Raw genomic sequence first — 21,258 nt, 5'->3', positions numbered from 1 at the left:
CATTGTTTTCCCCTCATCAATCTACACACAATACCCCATAGTCTACAGTATATGTATCAGAGTGCCACTGGGGCCTAGAGACATGAGCAGGGCAAGCCCAGCCATCTGTGAAGGCAAATGAGGCCTGGGAAAACACACAGTCCCAGTGTGTGTGTGTGTGTGTGTGTGTGTGTGTGTGTGTGTGTGTGTGTGTGTGTGTGTGTGTGTGTGTGTGATCTGTGTTTGTTTGTATGGGATAAATGATAGCCAACAGGGCCAGGGCTTTCAATAGCTTTAAATGCTAACATTAGCTACAAAGTAGCCTAAACAGAAATTAAGGATTTAAGTCTTTGTTAGGCCCTCAGTCTTGCCCAGTATAACCGAACTCTGTCCAGTCTTACCCCACTCGTTCCGGCTGTCGTCCTCTGCCTCCTGGATGGGTGTGGTGACTATTTTAGGGATAGGCGTTGGGGACGTCCCCATGCTGCGGTCTGAGCTCCCTTCATCATCGCCATCTGGAGGAGGAAGGTCAGACAACACACATCGAGAGGGAAGACCACCACAACTTCCCATAATCACCACCAAACATCACCATCATACAATACCATCATTCACAATCAAAATGATACCTAACAATCAAATCACCAACACAATAGAAATACTGCACCACCACACAATCAAATCAACAACACTTTCAAAAATGTTACCAAACAACCGAATACCAAACACAGTCAAAATGCCACCACAAAATTACATCATGAACACAATGAAATACCACCAATGGTCACAATAAGCACTGTCAGGCTAGCCTGAACACTGAATTCAATTTCACACTGAAGATGACAATGGTGTGGTTAATCATTTCAATAGCGACTTCAATGGTGCAACAGCAGCTGTGTCAGAGTATATCTGCTGAAGCACAAATGCAGCTGGGGATGAGATCATGTGACGCATGGGTGATTTCACTGGCGGCGGTGAAGCGTGGGTCCTTCCCAGCAGGCATATGTGCATATAGCTGTAAGTAAGCAGCAGCAACAGTGATATTCCCATGCATGAGCTGCAGCAACAGTTACTCCATATGGGCTATATCTTCTCTCCACTACAATACACTACATGGCCTTCAATTAGTACTGTAGGTAGAAGTTCCCCCTAACCACTGATACAGGTCAAACATCCAATTATTATGAATAGGACTGGAGGTAAAGTAAGCTGATCTTTGGTTAGGGGCATCTTCAACACCTTGAGCAAAAATACCCTCAGATCTTCATGGTGATGTTGTTTGTCTTGATCTAAACAGTGAATTCACCTTTGAGAGCAGCAATACTTTGTGGATGATTATTTTTTGTTTACATGTTTTGACTGATTTAACCATGCCCCAGTATACAGTACATTGTGGATGTGTGTATTGTCCATTAAAAGGACACATTAAGTGATTTGTGGACAAATCTGTTTTGGAGTCAGCTAGTGATTCTCTGCTGTCTGTATGCACATTGCAAAGAATGACCCTGGAGACTTGACCTGAGGAGGGCGAATCTCGATGAGAGACAATTAATATCCACTTAAAGAATAAACCACAGCACATTATACAGGCTGATACACCAAACACAATTCCCTTCAATTCAATTCAATTGAGACCAGGAACAGCTAACACAATAACAGAATGGGCTCGTGATTACTAAGAGCCAAAGCACCAACAAACCATTGATAATGACCAACATCACTGTGACTGGGAGCAACAGGACATAAAGATGGCTGACTGTACATGACTGTTGATGATATACAGTGACGGCAGCATCTTGCTTGGGTGGTCTTCCCACTTCACTACTAATCTAGGGGTCTTTAAATACTAAGAGAAGAGAGGAGGATAGGATATTGTCCCCTGTCCTCATCAAAGCTGAACCATTTATAAACACAGTTTCAATTTAAGGGGAGCAATATTTCACATGCAGAGGTGAAAAGTTCAGGCTGAATTTCATGGTGGTATAGGAATCCATTTGCAGTAAAACACATTTTATGACTTAGCTGGGGGGTTGGATCTAGTAGGAACTGGTTGGAACTAGTTAGAATTGGTTGGCCACCCTTACCAGAGCTGCCTTCACAGACAGACCACACAACATTGAGAAAGACACAGTACAGTTACAGTACAATACTCCACATAGGTCAGAGGTAACATCCATAATGGTCACACAGGGCCCACAACACAAGCCCAGTGACCATGGGCAACACAACTGAACGAGCAGCTCGACGACGACGACGGCACACACACTCACAGGTTATAGTTCAGGAGGTACGCGAGGTATGTGTGTACGGGTGGAGCAGAGCATCGCAGTCCATCAAGAGTAGCATGAGAGCAGAAACGGGGTAAGAAGAAGGGGGTAAAGGTGGATACGAAGTGAGATCGCCAAAACAAATAATGGAGCATGGAACCTACTGTATACAGGTTTGGATAATTCTCCTCCAATTCTCCTCCAGGTGAAAACCTGCCCAATATGGTTTACTATGACTAACCATCCTACCATCCCCACAACCCCTGGATAAAAGATCAGACCTCAGTGGACAACATATAAACATTGTGACCGAGAAGAATAATGGAGTAAACATCATTGGTGTGAAGGGGATGGAAGACTTGAGGTCGTTGACAAGATATTATTAATAATAATAATAATAATAATAATAATAATAATAATAATAACTACCTACCCGAACACACTAAGATTAATTTGTGATAGGATATATAAGAGACAATAGCAGGGAGAACTAAGGGCCATGATCGACACAGCTCTTTGATATAAACAGCCATCATCAGCAAGACAACTAAAAGCACACTGAAAGAGGCCAAACCAAGAGAGTGCTGACTGACAGACACAGGATCTGTCATAACACCGGGAGGACTTTTAGCACAGGGCACTGTGGGTTTTAGCACACTGCACAGACACCCATCTCCTACAGACAGTCCCAACATGGTCCACTTTATCATGGAGATGTATATTTCAGTCTCGCCAAGGACTCAAAATAGAATAGAGCATGTCAGGCCCAGGTTAGCTAACAGTTGTCCTCTGAGCTAGCAGGGGTAAGTAAGGATGGGGTAGGAGAGGGGGCCGAGTTTATTACAGCAGCTTTAGAGTGGGATTTGGGGTGAGTGTCCTCTACTGTGGTCCTGTGAGGGTGGGTGGGGGGCTCTCCATGTCCTCCCTGCTCCTCTTCCTGTCCAGTACCTACCGGGTGCAGCGGGCTGCAGCCTCGCATGAGGCGGGGTGCGGAGGGGGGGCGGACTGGGCTCGCTGGGACTGTGCTGCTGCTTCAAGAACGGGCTGTCCAAACGGCCTGGTAACGGGCTGTCCAAACGGCCTGACAAAAGACAGGGCCCAGGGGGCGACACACACACATACACGGAGCGACACACACACACAGCGACGCACACATACATACAGACGCAGGGAGGATAAGGAAAGACAAGATAGGGAGAGGGTGATAGAGAGACAGAGGAGAGAGAGAGACAGGGGAGAGTAGGAGGAAGACAGGAAGGAGAAAGTCAAGATAAAACGAGGTTAGGCCCAAGAGGATCCCCGTGAGAAGTGAAGGATTGTGGGGGAATGGGCATGATCCCATATAAACCCATTAGTGAGGAGAGAAGAGGAGACACCCAAGAGAGGTTCCGGAGGAAGAACAGAGGGAGACACCGGAGGAATAAAATGTACGGATGGATGGGTGGATGAATGGAGAGGCAGACGACAAGACAAATGGACGCACAACCATGAATCAAACCAAAGGAGTGAGGTCAAAGAGAGAGAGAAAGAGAGTTGTTATTGTGATATTGACACACTGTGGACAAAGTGTGCCGTAGTGGAAATGAGAAGCACTGTTATTTTTTTTTTTTAAATCTTTCTCTCCCAGTTCTTTTGCACCAAGCTCATTAATGATGGAGAAAGGAACTGAACATGGATTCAGTTCAGTATCTTCAGATGGACTTGGAATGAACACAGAGGCTATGGTCCATTATGAAAATATGCTGTTTCTTGACAAAAACAGATTGTTTCAGGGAGATTCTTTGGTTGCTTGGGTTTGCAGGTGGAGAGGAGACAGTGTGTTGTCTTCTTCAGTATGGAGAGCCTCACTGAGTCAGGCACTTCTTCCAGTTTCCATCCAGCTCCACCTGGCTCCTTTGAGCCACTTGTTATCCGTATCTATGTAGTCTGCAAGGGAACACTGCTAGAGAATCTGTCTCTCTTCTTCCATATTCCACCTACATCTTCCTCTTTGTCTTCAACTGGATTACTCCGCATCTTCATCTGAATTCTACTCCAACTGTTCTCCTGGCTTCTAGATCTCTGTGGGATATCCAGGTGTCTGGGTCCAAAGGACTCTGTCCACTACCATACAGTGATAACAGACACACTGGTGACACACAGTACAGTACAGGGACTGAGGTAGGTGACGAGGTGAATGACAGGACGAATGGTGGTTTGGGAGACCCAAAGACATCCATCCACCCTCCCTCCCTCCCTCCCTCCCTCCCTCCCTCCCTCCCTCCGGTCTTACCGGCCCTGTGGATAGAGACAGGAGAGACGTCCACACCAGTGGCCACAGCCTTCTCCTTCTGCTTAAAGAACTCCCTGGGATTGTCCGCCCGCTGGGCAATCAGGGCTTTCGCCTCCTGTCAACAGACAGACATACAGTACAACGTTAGACAAGCAGAACACACACACACCACTGTGAGATACTTTTCACACATAGGTAATACACTCACACCACAAAAGCACGCAAGAGCACAAACACTCTCACCCAGCATTTCTCTTACACACAGAGTCAGAGACACATCCTAGTGTAGCCTGAGTTGTCCCACTAACACAAATCCAAAGCCCAGGAGTGCTACTGTCACAATGACACACATATGCAGGCCATAAGTCTAGGATACAGATACAATGTACTTTACTCTCGGTCTCAACCTACTAACACTGGAGAGGAGTGGGACACACAATCTTATATATCATGGCAAGGTAAAGTAGGCTATAGTACAACAAATCAGTCATTTCAGTGACCAGGGACAGTGTATTTGTGTTTTGTAGTAGCAGTGTTTGTATGCTATGTTTTTTCAACCCACCTCCACTTCAGTCTCCTTCTTCTCTTTCTCCAGATCCTCATAGCTAGGTTCTGCTGACTGCAAAGAGAGCGAGAGAGAGCGAGAGAGAGCGAGAGAGAGAGAGCGAGAGAGAGAGAGAGAGAGAGAGAGAGAGAGAGAGAGAGAGAGAGAGAGCGGTATACAAGGAGAGAGTATAGTTGTTTATATCGTCTATATCTATCCAGCAGGGTGCAGCAGAGCCTACATGTTTCAATCACAGTGATGTCATCCACCACTAGAAGGATTGCAGCATGATTGTCTACAAACCACAATATAGAAGCATAAAATATGTCTTCCATTTCATACAACCATATTAGTACATAATTAAGTTATCACTGCATGGCAGCCATTACAGAAGCACAGACATACAAGCAGGCATGTTCAGTGTTCAGAAAACAGAAGTATTGTTTTCGCAGGAAGTTAGTCTTAAAATAACAGTGGCTATAGTGGAATAGTAAGAGGAAGGAGATAAGTGAAAACATTGTGGGATACAATATTTGGAGAATAAACCTTATTGTTTCATGTTGTGTCAGGGCTGAAAATATTAATGTTGATGCTACTATTGAATTAAAGTTGAATTTTTTTAAACAGGAAATTAATTATTGATTCTTCTTAATCTTTCTCCCCAGACAATATCAATGACTAGTCTCAAATTTTGATCAGAAATTATCTCTAAAAGCAGACTGCCTCTTTCAGTAACTAAGGCAAGACCCTCTTTGGCACGGAACAGAGAATTTGCATACAGTACATGCTCTGTTACTATACAAACACACACACTTTCTTAAAGAGTACAAATACACACACACACTCTTACTATGGTATGAATTCAAGAAGTAAACATAAATAACAATCTGTTTTCAATGACTTCTCAATAAATGGAACTCTTTATGTCAAAAGCTTTTCCATTTTTGAATTTTGACAGCCTTCAATTCAAATTGACCCCAGCCCTGACACACACTTACTATGAGGGGCTGGTTCCGTGTCCTCTCTTTGGCCTCCTCTTCCTCCTGCATCTTCTTTCTGCTCCACACCCACACACACACACACAGTTACCACATGGACCAATCACAAGAGTTTACAGTGATACTTCACATTACCCATAAGACACGGCGGCCCACCTGTGTTCCTCAATCTGCCTCTCCCTCTCGCGGTACCTCTTCTCTCTGTCCTCTTGCTCTTTCCTTTCCAGCTCCATTCTCTCCTCCTCGAAGCGTTGCCTCTCCTCCGCAACCTTCTTCCTCTCCTCCTCCTTTCTCAACTCTTCTTCACGCTGGTACACACAAAAAACAGAAAAATATATTGCATTATTTGTTTAATAATTCAATAACCGTGCCGGAGTCTGGTATAGTAGTCTAAGCTTCCGACTTCCGGACCACATACAGTGAGGGAAAAAAGTATTTGATCCCCTGCTGATTTTGTACGTTTGCCCACTGACAAAGAAATGATCAGTCTATAATTTTAATGGAAGGTTTATTTGAACAGTGAGAGACAGAATAACAACAAATAAATCCAGAAAAACGCACGTCAAAAATATTATAAATTGATTTGCATTTTAAATGAGGGAAATAAGTATTTGACCCCTCTGCAAAACATGACTTAGTACTTGGTGGCAAAACCCTTGTTGGCAATCACAGAGGTCAGATGTTTCTTGTAGTTGGCCACCAGGTTTGCACACATCTCAGGAGGGATTTTGTCCCACTCCTCTTTGCAGATCTTCTCCAAGTCATTAAGGTTTCGAGGCTGACGTTTGGCAACTCGAACCTTCAGCTCCCTCCACAGATTTTCTATGGGATTAAGGTCTGGAGACTGGCTAGGCCACTCCAGGACCTTAATGTGCTTCTTCTTGAGCCACTCCTTTGTTGCCTTGGCCGTGTGTTTTGGGTCAATGTCATGCTGGAATACCATCCACGACCCATTTTCAATGCCCTGGCTGAGAGAAGGAGGTTCTCACCCAAGAGTTGACGGTACATGGCCCCGTCCATCGTCCCTTTGATGCGGTGAAGTTGTCCTGTCCCCTTAGCAGAAAAACACCCCCAAAGCATAATGTTTCCACCTCCATGTTTGATGGTGGGGATGGTGTTCTTGGGGTCATAGGGAGCATTCCTCCTCCTCCAAACACGGCGAGTTGAGTTGATGCCAAAGAGCTCGATTTTGGTCTCATCTGACCACAACACTTTCACCCAGTTCTCCTCTGAATCATTCAGATGTTCATTGGCAAACATCAGACGGGCATGTATATGTGCTTTCTTGAGCAGGGGGACCTTGCGGGCGCTGCAGGATTTCAATCCTTCACGGTGTAGTGTGTTACCAATTGTTTTCTTGGTGACTATGGTCCCAGCTTCCTTGAGATCATTGACAAGATCCTCCCGTGTAGTTCTGGGCTGATTCCTCACCGTTCTCATGATCATTGCAACTCCACGAGGTGAGATCTTACGTGGAGCCCCAGGCCGAGGGAGATTGACAGTTCGTTTGTGTTTCTTCCATTTGCGAATAATCGCACCAACTGTTGTCACCTTCTCACCAAGCTGCTTGGCGATGGTCTTGTAGCCCATTCCAGCCTTGTGTAGGTCTACAATCTTGTCCCTGACATCCTTGGAGAGCTCTTTGGTCTTGGCCATGGTGGAGAGTTTGGAATCTGATTGATTGATTGCTTCTGTGGACAGGTGTCTTTTATACAGGTAACAAGCTGAGATTAGGAGCACTCCCTTTATGATTGTGCTCCTAATCTCAGCTCGTTACCTGTATAAAAGACACCTGGGAGCCAGAAATCTTTCTGGTTGAGAGGGGGTCAAATACTTATTTCCCTCATTAAAATACAAATCAATTTATAACATTTCTGACATGCGTGTTTTTGTTGTTGTTATTCTGTCTCTCACTGTTCAAATAAACCTACCATTAAAATTATAGACTGATCATTTCTTTGTCAGTGGGCAAACGTACAAAATCAGCAGGGGATCAAATACTTTTCCTCCTCACTGTATGCCCCCTCAGCGACGGGGTTGAGACCCTCTATATCCCTCTCTATATCGGTCTACATATCTGTACTTATATCTGTCCTGTCAAAAACAATCAAATATGTAAGAAAAAAAATCTAAATACTTCAATAATCACTTTGAATTAGTCACTACATCACAAAACATCAATGACTGAAATGCAAAACAGAACATTTGGCTTTGGTCCTATTGAGAGGAAGCAAAATCAACAGGCAATTTGTAGATTGAAATCTACTCAGATAAAGTTGCATTTCAGAGTCGAGTCTAACTTGTAGAGGGCAAAGCCGCCCCCTCACAATGATTCAAATTCAAATAACCTAAAGGACAGACAGCAGTTGATGTCATATCGCATTTGAGTTTGTCTTATTGGCTAGTGGCAACGCTTCAGGAAGAAGGGGAACATTGTTTGACTTTGTTTTGATCCTACTTCTACACACACACACTCAAATTGAAACCGCTATTCATGCCATCACTACTAGTCTGAGGAAAAGGTAGAGGAAAAAAGACAGAAGAACAAATAACACTGCTGCTCTGCTCTTCTTGTTTCCAGAGTCCTTGTCCCGGTCAAACCCCCCAGCCTCCTTCCACCCCGCTTTTCCTCCCTCCTGAAATCATGTTCTTTCCTACCTTGGCTTGTTCCCAGAATTCCTCTCTATTGATCTTCTTCATCTCGATCTCTGCATTGGTCTTGGTGTACACGGTGCCCTGAACATTCGTCCAATAGGGAAAGAGCAGAAGGGAACAGGAAGTGGTTGGTTACAACCATTAGTAAAAGAGCCAAGCCATGTGTACACTCACACACAGTTCTGTGCCCTCCAAATCCTATTCCACCCCACCACCCCGTAACCAACAGGGTCAGACTAGACATATAGTGTCATATTTCTGTTCCACACACACCGTATCATTTATTGTACGCCACTGCCGGGGTATAAATTATATTAGTTATACAACTTTAACTTCTATATCAGGGGGAGTATCGGGTCGTTTCCATTACAAGCAGAGAAAGCACTAAGTGATTTATGATTCAGATACAGAGAGAATAGTACAGCCTGTACTTGAACCCCTTAGGTAAGGGCCTTAAAAAGGTGCAGTGCCTTCAGAAAGTATTTGTACCCCTTGACATATTTCACATTTTGTTATGTTACATCCTGAATTCAAAATGGATGCAGCCACCACCATGCTTGAAAATATGAAGTGGTACTCAGTAACGTGGTGTGTTGGATTTGCCCCAAACATAACGCTTTGTATTCAGGACATACAGTTAATTTCTTTGCCACATTTTTTGCAGTTTTACTTTAGTGCCACTTTAGTGTTTTGGAATATTTTTATTCTGTACTCTGTCATCTAGGTTAGTATTGTGGAGTAACTACAATGTTGTTGATCCATCCTCAGTTTTCTCCAATCACAGCCATTAAACTCTGTAACTGTTTTAAAGTCACCATTGGCCTCATGGTGAAATCTCTGAGCCGTTTCCTTCCTCCCCGGCAACTGAATTAGGAAGGACACCTGTATCTTTGTAGTGACTGGGTGTATTGATACACCATCCAAAGTGTAATTAATAACTTCCCCATGATAAAAATAGATATTCAACGTCTGCTTTTTTTTTTTTACCCATCTACCAACAGGTGCCCTTCTTTGCAAAGCATTGGAAAACCTCCCTGGTCTTTGTGGTTGAATCTGTGTTTGAAATTCACTGTTTGACTGATGGACCTTACAGATAATTGTATGTGTGGGGTACAGAGATGAGGTAGTCATTAAAAAATCATGTTAAACACTATAATTGCACACAGAGTGAGTACATGCAACTTGTTAAGCACATTTCTACTCCTGAACGTATTTAGGGGTTGAATACTTATTGACTCAAGACATGTCAGCTTTTTACTTTTAATTAATTTGTAAAAATGTCTAAAAACAATAATTCCACTTTGACATTATGGGGTGTTGTGTGTAGGCCAGTGACACAAAATCTAAATGTAATCAATTTTAAATTGTATGAAAAATGTATGCACTCACTAACTGTAAGTCGCTCTGGATAAGAGCATCTGCTAAAATTACAGAAAAAAAATAAAAATGATTTCTGGCTGTAACAACAAAACATGGAAAAAGTTAATACTTTCTGAAGGCACTGTAGATGCTATCCACAAGGTAGCCTGTTCAAAAGTGCCAGTGTGACACTAAGCGTGTTGAATACTAGAACAGCCTTCCGCATTGTAAAAAACACATGATATAGTGCATTTCGTTAGTGTCATCTCAACCTTCAAGCTCTTGTTATTTGCTTCAACATGTGGTCATGTTTTGCCAACAATACGCTCTAGATTATTTATTAGAATGTAATGTCCCTTTAGCATAGCGCTAGCCTAACGTCCTAGTTCAGTTCTGTCCAGATAAACAGAGAGAATGAGGAAGGAGCCTGCTATCTGTCCAGCTGAGTGACTCATTCCTTATTAACCCTATAACACACAGTAAGGCCTATTGTCTCAGTTCCTAAACATTAACAATGCCTCGCTCTCAGAGGCCCGCTCCAACGCTTTCTCTGCCTCCATCTCTTTCTTCATCATCTCTTTCCCTCTCTTTCTCTCCCCCTCTTGCTCTTTCTGTCTACCTCTCCCCCTGTCGTCTCCCTCCCTCAATTTCTCCCTCTCTCTCCCCCACTCTCTCCTCTCCTCTAAAATAGTAACATGGCTGTGGCCTTGTGTCACACATCACACTAATAGAGAGCTCTTTCACAGACAACTTATTTTGACCTCAGTCGTAACACCCGCTCCCCTCTCCTGCCAGACTCTGTCACTCTGTCCCTTAAACCCTTCTCTCCACCCCCCCCCCCCCCCCTCCCTCTCTCCCTCTCCTCCCCCTCTCTCGTACCACTCCATGCTCTCCGTTCTCCTCCTCTCTGGTTCTCAGCCGGCTGAGGACGGGGCTGGCCACCAAAGCCGTCCCATTGGTCAGTCTCTGTCCGATGGCGGATGGTTCGATGTCGTCCATGGTGCTGGCATTGACGATGACGTTGACTCCCTGCGGGCAGAAAAGCAAAAAACGCCCCTTCAATGGAAGTATACCCTTCCCCTTTAAATTGATTGTGTGAGATGGTATCCCACGGTAAAAGGAGCAAGATCCCAGAGGTTCTATTAGTGTCAGACTACAGGGCACAGGCCTCCTCAGACAACCTTTGATTGGGGCAATGTGTGTGCGCACACACACACACACACACACACACACACACACACACACACACACACACACACATCACTCTTCAGCTATAGAGCAACAGAACACATGGCTGGAAGGATAAAAGTGGTTATGTCATGGAGAGAGGGAGGGAGGGAGAAATAGAGGGTGGGAGGCCAGAGATGGCCTAAGAGGATGCAAGAGAGGAGGTCAAGAGGGGTGAGGGAGAAATGCGTATGTGCTCCATGCCAGACTATGAATTGAAGCTAAAATACATAAAACAGTGTTTAATATCATGCACATATACACCGAGTGCGCAAAACATTGGGAACACCATCCCAACATTGAGTTGCACCACCTTTTGCCCTCTGTACAGCGTCAATTCGTCAGGGCATGGAGTACAAGATGTCGAAAGTGTTCCACAGGGATGCTGGCCCATGTTGACTCCAATGCTTCCCTCAGTTGTGTCAAGTCAGCTGGATGTCCTTTGGGTGGTGGATCATTCTTGATACACACGGTAAACTGTTGAGCGTGAAAAACCCAGCAGCGTTGCAGTTCTTGACACACTCAAACTGGTGCGCCTGGCACCTACTACCATACCCTGTTCAAAGGCACTTAAATATTTTGTCTTGCCCATTCACCCTCTGAATGGCACATATACACAATCCATGTCTCAATTGTCAAAAAAAATATTTTTTTACCTGTCTACTCCCCTTCATCTACACTGATGGATTTAACAGGTGAGGCAATTTAAGCCTTGAGACAATTGAGACATGAATTGTGTATGTGTGCCATTCATAGGGTGAATGGGCAAGACAAAATATTTAAGTGCCTTTGAACAGGGTATGGTAGTAGGTACCAGGCGCACCGGTTGTTCTGTGACAGAGACCAGTAGCCAGAGTTGATGTCTGGGCCTAGGCCTGCCACAAGGATAGGGACAGATAGCCCATTAGGCTGTCTCAGATTGCCTGAGCTCCTATTCCTCTAAGGGATCATAGCTTTCACCTGGTCAGTGTCTGTCATGGAAAGAGCAGGTGTTCCTAATGTTTTGTACACTCAGTGTACAACGACACAAAACTGGTTTGCATTTTCGTGTTCCCAGAAAACAGAGGAATATAGAAGACACACAGATCAAAATGGCTGTTCTGTGTGTGGGAGAGAGAGTGATGCTGTGGGAATCCTGTTGTGTGTGTGTAAGGATGATCTCTGAGACAGGATAAACCATACACTGGTTCATCTTCAAACACACAGCAAACAGAGGGACTGTGGCGTGTGCCTACCTACATGTCTGCCTGTGTTTGTGTGTATGTAAATGTGTGTATGTGCGTGTCTGCCTGCCTGTCTGCATGTGTGTCCTGCCTGCCTGTGCGTGTACCTGACAAGTGTTTGTGTCTCCCAGCTAACTAAAGCCTTTTCAACCAGCTAATCCCACATTAAATCGAAGGCCAGAGCCGTCAGTGTGAGCAAGCAGATGGCCACAGAAAAGAGCTGTTAAGGCGAAGATGACTGACACTTCACATCAATTGACTGAGGCTTGCTAGCCAGGATTCCTCCAGCTCCATGGCCTTCACAGTCAGGAGAAAGACTCTGCTCTTTATCTCCATCTCTCCCACACATATTCAGGAGATACCATGGATAAAAGGCAGAGAAGTGTCATTTATCTGTCTACTACCGCCAAGCACCTTGTTCACAATAACCTTAGAGAGTGCTGTGTTAGTCATACATACATATACACACACATAACCTCTACTGATCCTGTGGGCGGACCAGTGGAATCACTCCTATACCCAGAGAGCACCGAGCTGAATCTCAATAGGAAGCTAAAATGGCCCTAGGCCTCTGCGCTGGCTGGGCTGGTAGATGCCAATACAGTCTCTCTCTCCATATTTTAGATCTAAGTCATTAAATGAGCACCACTGAAGGACCCTGGAGGAGAATCTAGGCCCATATTCATAATGAGTAGGAAATCAGTTTGCTTTTTTAGATTATGGACAGGGGGTCCTGATCCCAGATCAGCACTCCTACTCTGAGACAGAGGAGCAGATGGCATTCATCAGACATCCAATATGTTTTAATTTAGTAATCCAGGTAAGTTTTATTAAACAGTTTCAACAATGTGTCAGAGAGAGTCTTAGTGTAGCAGTTGGGTTTACCTCAGTGAGACTGACCTGGAAAAACTCTGCAATGTTGGCCACATGGCTGGCACACTGACACTTCCTGGCATCAGGCACATCCTCACCAACCTGGGAGAGGAGAAGGGGAGAGGACAGAGAGGGAGAGGGGAGGGGGAGAGGACAGAGAGGGAGAGGGGAGGGGGAGAGGACAGAGAGGGAGAGGGGAGGGGGAGAGGACAGAGAGGGAGAGGGGAGGGGGAGAGGACAGAGAGGGAGAGGGGAAGGGGAGAGGACAGAGAGGGAGAGGGGAGGGAAATGGGGGAAGGGGTGGAAGAGGGAAGACAGGAAAGGCAGGTTAGAGTTTCTGTATATTACCCCTTTCAAGGATATAATCACCATAATCAATCAATCAATCAATCAATCAATCAAAGTAGTGACATTGAAAGTATTGTTTTGTGTGTTTAAGGATTCAAGATAGAATTGTATTCAACTTTAAATTGGTGTCTTTGTGTTCAGTTTTACAGTAGTAAATGAATGAAGCATTGTTCCTCAAAAGGAAAATTCCTGGTAGGACGACATTATCATGGCCTTTTGAAAACAACAGTAGATATACACAATGGCCACTGATTACATAAAAAGAATAGTGGAATAGTTATCAATCATAAAAACACATGGCTACTGATTTGGTACTGCTGCTACAGAATCATAAAATAATACAATAATTGGTCAAATAATAGCAATTTCAGGGCCATTCACCTAGTTAATGAAATATCTCTGGAGAACTGCTCTGAATACTTTACTATTAAATCACGTCTTAGAACTTATTACATTTACATTTACATTTTAGTCATTTAGCAGACGCTCTTATCCAGAGCGACTTACAGTTAGTGAATACATCTTTTTTTTTTTATACTGGCCCCCCGTGGGAATCGAACCCACAACCCTGGCGTTGCAAACGCCATGCTCTATCAACTGAGCTACATCCCTGCCGGCCATTCCCTCCCCTACCCTGGACGACGCTGGGCCAATTGTGCGCCGCCCATGAGTCTCCCGGTCGCGGCCGGCTGCGACAGAGCCTGGATTCGAACCAGGATCTCTAGTGGCACAGTTAGCACTGCGATGCAGTGCCTTAGACCACTGCGCCACTCAGAAGCACAACTTATAATAAAGACAACAAGAAAATGGCACATATTTTCAGTTTCCTGTTTGAGAGGGGAGTTTATGGGCAAATGCAGTGCCTGAGAATTACAAGGAACCCAAAATGGAGGGTTGCAATAATGAACACGATAACCCATATCTCACTATAGGGCCAGTCGAACATCTCTCCTTCTTTCTCCATCCCTCCCTTCATCTCTATTCTCTATTGTGACAAATACATTATACAATTTGCTGTATACTTATCCCATGCAATTTAGTCCAGTCTTCATGTATGGGTGCTTCATACTGTATGTGGTATGAGTTAGCTACCATATCAAACCCTTTACATTGTGACTTGAGGAAAGCAATAGCTACTGCAAATTTAAATCATGATTGTCATTCTGCTGTGTGCTACAGTATATGGGTCAGTGCAGAGCAGAGTGGTGAGTGGTTCTGTGACAGAGACCAGTAGCCAGAGGGGATGTCTGGGCCTAGGCCTGCCACAAGGATAGGGACAGATAGCCCATTAGGCTGTCTCAGACTGCCTGAGCTCCTATTCCTCTCAGCTTCACACTGACAGGAAGGAGGGCTTGGGCAATCAGAGAGAAAGCCTGTGTGACACTACACATACAGTGTATACTCATAAAGGCAAACAGAGATGCACATATACTGTACACACACACATTTATAGACATATACTGACCAAAAATATAATGCAACTCTGTTTATCATATATCCTGATGACTAGTCACCTTACCCCTATATATATCTACCTCCGTCACTCCAGTATCCCTGTACATTGGAAATATAGTACTGGAACTGACTGACCCTGTATATAGTATACAGTGGGGGAAAAAAGTATTTAGTCAGCCACCATTTGTGCAAGTTCTCCCACTTAAAAAGATGAGAGAGAGCTGTAATTTTCATCATAGGTACACGTCAACAATGGCAGACAAAATGAGAAAGAAAATTCCAGAAAATCACATTGTAGGATTTTTAATGAATTTATTTGCAAATTATGGTGGAAAATAAGTATTTGGTCACCTACAAACAAGCAAGATTTCTGGCTCTCACAGACCTGTAACTTCTTCTTTAAGAGGCTCCTCTGTCCTCCACTCGTTACCTGTATTAATGGCACCTGTTTGAACTTGTTATCAGTATAAAAGACACCTGTCCACAACCTCAAACAGTCACACTCCAAACTCCACTATGGCCAAGACCAAAGAGCTGTCAAAGGACACCAGAAACAAAATTGTAGACCTGCACCAGGCTGGGAAGACTGAATCTGCAATAGGTAAGCAGCTTGGTTTGAAGAAATCAACTGTGGGAGCAAATATTAGGAAATGGAAGACATACAAGACCACTGATAATCTCCCTCGATCTGGGGCTCCACGCAAGATCTCAAAATGATCACAAGAGCGGTGAGCAAAAATCCCAGAACCACACGGGGGGACCTAGTGAATGACCTGCAGAGAGCTGGGACCAAAGTAACAAAGCCTACCATCAGTAACACACTACGCCGCCAGGGACTCAAATCCTGCAGTGCCAGACGTGTCCCCCTGCTTAAGCCAGTACATGTCCAGACCCGTCTGAAGTTTGCTAGAGTGCATTTGGATGATCCAGAAGAGGATTGGGAGAATGTCATAAGGTCAGATGAAACCAAAATATAACTTTTTGGTAAAAACTCAACTCGTCGTGTTTGGAGGACAAAGAATGCCGAGTTGCATCCAAAGAACACCATACCTACTGTGAAGCATGGGGGTGGAAACATCATGCTTTGGGGCTGTTTTTCTGCAAAGGGACCAGGACGACTGATCCGTGTAAAGGAAAGAATGAATGGGGCCATGTATCGTGAGATTTTGAGTGAAAACCTCCTTCCATCAGCAAGGGCATTGAAGATGAACGTGGCTGGGTCTTTCAGCATGACAATGATCCCAAACACACCGCCCGGGCAACGAAGGAGTGGCTTCGTAAGAAGCATTTCAAGGTCCTGGAGTGGCCTAGCCAGTCTCCAGATCTCAACCCCATAGAAAATCTTTGGAGGGAGTTGAAAGTCTGTGTTGCCCAGCGACAGCCCCAAAACATCACTGCTCTAGAGGAGATCTGCATGGAGGAATGGGCCAAAATACCAGCAACAGTGTGTGAAAACCTTGTGAAGACTTACAGAAAACATTTGACCTGTGTCATTGCCAACAAAGGGTATATAACAAAGTATTGAGAAACTTTTTCGACCAAATACTTATTTTCCACCATAATTTGCAAATAAATTCATAAAAAATCCTACAATGTGATTTTCTGGATTTTTTTTCTTTTTTTAAAAATTACAGGCCTCTCTCATCTTTTTAAGTGGGAGAACTTGCACAATTGGTGGCTGACAAAATACTTTTTTCCCCCACTGTACTTACTTCCCCATTTACTTTCTCATGTTCTTCTTATTTTTATTCATTGTGAAACACACACACACACACACACACACACACACACACACACACACACACACACACACACACGACTCACCCAGTTGATGAGGACGTAGCGCGGCAGTGCGGCCGTTGGCTCCTTCAGGCTGCAGAAGCCGTACATGACCCTGCCATTGTCGAAGGTCACTGTGATCTCTGGTAGACCTCCAGCTAGAGGAGGAGGGGAGGAGGAGGAGGTAGAAAAGGGAGGAAGAGGAGAAAAAACAGATGATGGAGATGTGCAGTATTTCCACAAAAACACACCGATACCACTCTCCAGGCTGACCTGAGTGTTACCCCCTGACTCAGTCTCTGCTCCAGGCAGAGGCAGGTCTCTGCCCTATAAGATCCTCACTGTTACCATCCAATGGAATCATTCAATAGCTTGATAGTGACAGTTCTGGCTGGTTGGTGGGCAGATGCATGTTCTCCATGACTTACACTGAGGAGAGCTGCAGTCTGCTAGTATGGCAGGCTTAAGTCCACAGAGAATAGGCAACCTCCAGTCAACTGTAGCAATGCGCTGTTGAAATATTAAAATCTAATCTATGGTAAAGTTATTGAGATGGCGAGGCAGCTGACTGTGTGAAGTGAGGTGGGGGAGTGGAGACACACACCTGCGTCTTTCACAGGGTCATGATGAGACAAATACCACACTCAAACCTGACTACTCTTATGCAAGTAAACAGAGCTGCCACCAACAGCATCACACACTCACAAACATACTCAAACCCCATCTGTCGAATCAGAGTGAGGCCTCACTGGTCCAGCCCGCCCACTCCACCTACTGTACACCAATAGGATGACTGATGGTCTGCCTCTCCACAAACATTGCACTAAATCATACTCTGTGTGTGTGCGCGCATTGTTCCAAGCCTCCACCAGGGAAAATAGTAGATCTCAGAAGACAAGGCCAACCTATCAGCATCTCTCCCAGACATAATTAACAGAGCAGTGAGAGCAAAGCAGCAGGTACTGTTCTGTGTATCTGAGATATGGATCACTTTCATTAACAGGCATAATAACTAACTAACTAATGAAATAGTTATCATCTTAACATGGACAACAATGGCTGGCTCACTTTCAATGGAGGCCTCAAAGCTAATAAGTATGCCACTGCGACATTTCCCATCCAGACAAAGAGTCACTATAAGTCAATGGCAGGCTCTTTCCCCATCTCAATACATGTTATCAAGGCAAGAGGCAGAGAGAGTAGTGTAGCCCTTTATACTCGTACCTGTATACGGGTTGAAAATGGTAGATTTGGGCACTGATAAGCGCCTAAATTGGAACGCAGTGGTAGTAACATGCTATACATGACGTCAGAGCTCTGGCTCTGTACTTCACAGTGCTGTATGGGTTTTGACTGACAAATGTTCTGGATTTGAGCACCGCACGTGACAAGAAGTTGCCCCATCCCTCCCCCTAATTGGGCAATTTTTGCCATATTTGTGTTGTCCGAGTGAGGGAAATGCTGTAAATTAAGAGGACTATGTATTTTGAAAGATGAGACATTGAGGATTATAATAAATACCGCTTTGATGTCATAGCAAGCAATTTGCCACAGAACACGTACCTAAATGCACTCATGAGTCCTTTCTATAAGCACCAAAATTACAATTGCCTTGTGAAAGCCTAACACTTAGTTAGTCATTTTGGCAATTGAACAAGCGGGTGGTAGTAATGAGCAGTTCGCAAACAATTCGTTCTTTTTGAACGACTCTTTTTACTAAGTCAAGTGTCATAATTTGTTTTTCTGAGTGACTCGTTCATTTTAGTTGTTCATTTGACCTGCTGTGACTCGTTCATTTTAGTCGTTCGTTTGACCGCAATCAGACCTACAGCAGGATTAATATGCGCTCCTCCGGCTCTATGGGTATCTGCTAGCATGCTAGGAGATACCCATAGACTTTCAGTCATTGCGCTAACGCTAGTTAGCATTGACTCGCAAAACTACCTATAACTTCCTTCATACTGGACACATACATAAAAATGGTATCGATGAGTTCATCTGACTCTGGGGAAGTACAGTGAGGGAAAAAAGTATTTGATCCCCTGCTGATTTTGTACGTTTGCCCACTGACAAAGAAATGATCAGTCTATAATTTTAATGGTAGGTTTATTTGAACAGTGAGAGACAGAACAACAACAAAAAATCCAGAAAAACACATGTCAAAAATGTTATAAATTGATTTGCATTTTAATGAGGGAAATAAGTATTTGACCCCCTCTCAATCAGAAAGATTTCTGGCTCCCAGGTGTCTTTTATACAGGTAACGAGCTGAGATTAGGAGCACACTCTTAAAGGGAGTGCTCCTAATCTCAGCTTGTTACCTGTATAAAAGACACATGTCCACAGAAGCAATCAATCAATCAGATTCCAAACTCTCCACCATGGCCAAGACCAAAGAGCTCTCCAAGGATGTCAGGGACAAGATTGTAGACCTACACAAGGCTGGAATGGGCTACAAGACCATCGCCAAGCAGCTTGGTGAGAAGGTGACAACAGTTGGTGCGATTATTCGCAAATGGAAGAAACACAAAATAACTGTCAATCTCCCTCGGCCTGGGGCTCCATGCAAGATCTCACCTCGTGGAGTTGCAATGATCATGAGAACGGTGAGGAATCAGCCCAGAACTACACAGGAGGATCTTGTCAATGATCTCAAGGCAGCTGGGACCATAGTCACCAAGAAAACAATTGGTAACACACTACACCGTGAAGGACTGAAATCCTGCAGCACCCGCAAGGTCCCCCTGCTCAAGAAAGCACATATACATGCCCGTCTGATGTTTGCCAATGAACATCTGAATGATTCAGAGGAGAACTGGGTGAAAGTGTTGTGGTCAGATGAGACCAAAATCGAGCTCTTTGGCATCAACTCAACTCGCCGTGTTTGGAGGAGGAGGAATGCTGCCTATGACCCCAAGAACACCATCCCCACCGTCAAACATGGAGGTGGAAACATTATGCTTTGGGGGTGTTTTTCTGCTAAGGGGACAGGACAACTTCACCGAATCAAAGGGACGATGGACGGGGCCATGTATCGTCAAATCTTGGGTGAGAACCTCCTTCCCTCAGCCAGGGCATTGAAAATGGGTCGTGGATGGGTATTCCAGCATGACAATGACCCAAAACACACGGCCAAGGCAACAAGGAGTGGCTCAAGAAGAAGCACATTAAGGTCCTGGAGTGGCCTAGCCAGTCTCCAGACCTTAATCCCATAGAAAATCTGTGGAGGGAGCTGAAGGTTCGAGTTGCCAAACGTCAGCCTCGAAACCTTAATGACTTGGAGAAGATCTGCAAAGAGGAGTGGGACAAAATCCCTCCTGAGATGTGTGCAAACCTGGTGGCCAACTACAAGAAACGTCTGACCTCTGTGATTGCCAACAAGGGTTTTGCCACCAAGTACTAAGTCATGTTTTGCAGAGGGGTCAAATACTTATTTCCCTCATTAAAATGCAAATCAATTTATATCATTTTTTACATGCATTTTTCTGGATTTTTTTTCTTTTATTCTGTCTCTCATTGTTCAAATAAACCTACCATTAAAATTATAGACTGATCATATCTTTGTCAGTGGGCAAACGTACAAAATCAGCAGGGGATCACATACTTTTTTCCCTCACTGTAGATAAAGGGCCTCATTGCCAAAATCCCGAAGTGTCCCTTTAAAAACCTGCTGTATGTAAAATAAAGATAAATAAATGTGACTCTGGATGACAACATAATAATGTTTGTAACATTAGGGCTGTTTTCCTAAAGAACTTAAATCTGCTTTGTGTTTTGTTCCTTGCCACGATACTAATGAGTATCGCCACACTAGTATCACCCCGGCCATACTAACTATATAGGCCAATTCCCACACTAGTATCACCCCGGCCATACTAACTATATAGGCCAATTCCCACACTAGTATCACCCCGGCCATACTAACTATATAGGCCAATTCCCACACTAGTATCACCCCGGCCATACTAACTATATAGGCCAATTCCCACACTAGTATCACCCCGGCCATACTAACTATATAGGCCAATACCCACACTAGTATCACCCCGGCCATACTAACTATATAGGCCAATTCCCACACTAGTATCACCCCGGCCATACTAACTATATAGGCCAATTCCCACACTAGTATCACCCCGGCCATACTAACTATATAGGCCAATTCCCACACTAGTATCACCCCGGCCATACTAACTATATAGGCCAATTCCCACACTAGTATCACCCCGGCCATACTAACTATATAGGCCAATTCCCACACTAGTATCACCCCGGCCAT

The 21,258-nt window shown here is 44.4% G+C and overlaps 1 protein-coding gene across 1 annotated transcript in view; it reads right to left on the bottom strand.

Moving 5' to 3' along the window:
* dbn1 (drebrin 1) overlaps positions 1 to 21,258 on the bottom strand; it is a 125,886-nt gene that overhangs the window by 2,816 nt on the left and 101,812 nt on the right. Inside the window, exons 4-13 of the mRNA XM_084169755.1 lie at positions 17,025 to 17,137; positions 13,410 to 13,499; positions 10,954 to 11,103; positions 8,719 to 8,796; positions 6,217 to 6,368; positions 6,061 to 6,118; positions 5,081 to 5,137; positions 4,519 to 4,633; positions 3,199 to 3,327; positions 381 to 494 (exon numbers count right to left, since the gene is read on the bottom strand). Of these exons, the coding sequence (XP_084025881.1) occupies positions 381 to 494; positions 3,199 to 3,327; positions 4,519 to 4,633; positions 5,081 to 5,137; positions 6,061 to 6,118; positions 6,217 to 6,368; positions 8,719 to 8,796; positions 10,954 to 11,103; positions 13,410 to 13,499; positions 17,025 to 17,137 (1,056 nt within the window). The remainder of the gene's footprint in view (positions 1 to 380; positions 495 to 3,198; positions 3,328 to 4,518; positions 4,634 to 5,080; positions 5,138 to 6,060; positions 6,119 to 6,216; positions 6,369 to 8,718; positions 8,797 to 10,953; positions 11,104 to 13,409; positions 13,500 to 17,024; positions 17,138 to 21,258) is intronic.

This window comes from Coregonus lavaretus, assembly GCF_964263955.1.
Source record: "Coregonus lavaretus genome assembly, chromosome: 10".
Classification (NCBI taxonomy): domain Eukaryota; kingdom Metazoa; phylum Chordata; class Actinopteri; order Salmoniformes; family Salmonidae; genus Coregonus; species Coregonus lavaretus.
The sequence above is the reverse complement of the archived record's forward strand: the minus strand, read 5'-3'. Positions and strand labels throughout refer to the sequence as shown.